At 52.3% G+C, this 1,488-nt stretch overlaps 1 protein-coding gene across 1 annotated transcript in view; it reads left to right on the forward strand.

Moving 5' to 3' along the window:
- EMH_0080080 (uncharacterized protein) overlaps positions 1 to 506 on the forward strand; it is a gene marked incomplete at both ends in the record, with an annotated part of 3,069 nt that extends 2,563 nt beyond the window's left edge. Inside the window, one exon of the mRNA XM_013500213.1 lies at positions 363 to 506. Within this exon, the coding sequence (XP_013355667.1) occupies positions 363 to 506 (144 nt within the window). The remainder of the gene's footprint in view (positions 1 to 362) is intronic.
- Between the last annotated feature and the right edge of the window lie 982 nt (positions 507 to 1,488).

A 1,488-nucleotide genomic window follows, 5' to 3' on the forward strand; every position in this document is an offset into this window, starting at 1 on the left:
CAAGGGTTTAGGGTTTACAAGGGTTTAGAAGGGTTTAGGGTTTAGAAGGGTTTAGGGTTTACAAGGGTTTAGGGTTTAGAAGGGTTTAGGGGGTTGATGAAACGAGCGGAACAGGTTGATGCTGCTCTATATGCTGCTGGTGCTGCTGATGCTGTACATGCTGCTGCTGTTGCTGCTGCTGCTGCTGCTGTTGCTGCTGCTGCTGCTGCTGCGGCTGCTTCTGCTGCTGTTTGATACATACCCTCATGGATTTATTTCGTTTCCTGTCTGCTCCTTCTCTTCTCCTCCTCCTTCTGCTGCTTCTGCTGCTGCTGCTGCTGCTGCTGTTGCTGCTGCTGCTGCTGCTGCTGCTGCTGCTGCAGGCAGCTCTCGGGGGTTTAATACTGCAGCAGCTGCTGCGGCGGCTAGCAGCAAAGCAGCAGCAAGCAGCAGTTATTCGTCTCCGCTCTGGGGGGCCCTCAGAAGGCCAGCTCCTCAATCTTGCGGTACAAACCTTCCCCAAGTAAGCTGCTGCTGCAGCAGCAGCAGCAGCAGCAGCAGCAGCTGCAGCAGCAGCAGCAGCAGGAGTTGTAGTAGTAGGAGTAGGACTAGTGGTAGTAGTAGTAATAGGAGTCGCAGCAGCAGCAGCAGCAGCAGCAGCAGTAGCAGTAGCAGCAGTAGCAGGAGGAGTAGTAGGAGGAACAGTGACAGCAGCAGCAGCAGCAGCAGCAGAAGCAGCAGCAGCAACAGCAGCAGCAGCAGCAGCAGTATAGTAGTGGTGGTAGCAGCAGCAGCAGCAGCGACAGCAGCAGCAAGAGCAGCAGCAACAGCAGCACCGACAGCAGCAGCACGAATTGCCTATAATGCTTCACCTAGATAAATATTTTGAATATCCTACTCCTGCTGCTGCTGTTGCTGCTGTTGCTGCTGCTGCTGCTGCTGCTGCTGCTGTTGCTTCTGCTGCTGTCGTTGCTGCTGCTCCTTTTCTTATGCCTATTCGTCCTGCTGCTGCTGCTGCTGCTACTACTACCCCCCGTCCTGCTGCTGCTGCTGCTTCTGCTCCCCCTCCTGCTGCTGCTGCTGCTGCTGCTGCTACTGCTCCCCCTCCTGCTAATATTGCTGCTGCTCCCCCTGCTGCTGCTGCTGCCGCTGCTGCTGCTGCTGCTGCTGCTGCAGGTTGCTGCCTGGTTCGTGGCGTGAGTTAGATGTAAAGGAGCAATCGCAGCTGCTGCAGCAGAAATATAAATTTATTTTGTCTCCCACAAAAACTTTTTTTTTGAGCTGCAGCAGCTTGCTGCTGCTGCATCGCTTTGCTGTTGCATGCAGCAGCTACAGAGTTGCTGCTAAAGAATTCAAAAACAGAAACTTGTACGCAAAAAAAAAAAACATAAACCCTCGTAAACCCTAAACCCTCGTAAACCCTAAACCCTCATAAACACTAAACCCTCAAAAACAATAAACCCTTAGAAACAATAAACCCTTAAAAACCATAAACCCTTAACACAATAA

The sequence above is a fragment of the Eimeria mitis genome, genomic scaffold (assembly GCF_000499745.2).
Source record: "Eimeria mitis Houghton genomic scaffold, Emh_scaff5132, whole genome shotgun sequence".
NCBI classification, from domain to species: domain Eukaryota; phylum Apicomplexa; class Conoidasida; order Eucoccidiorida; family Eimeriidae; genus Eimeria; species Eimeria mitis.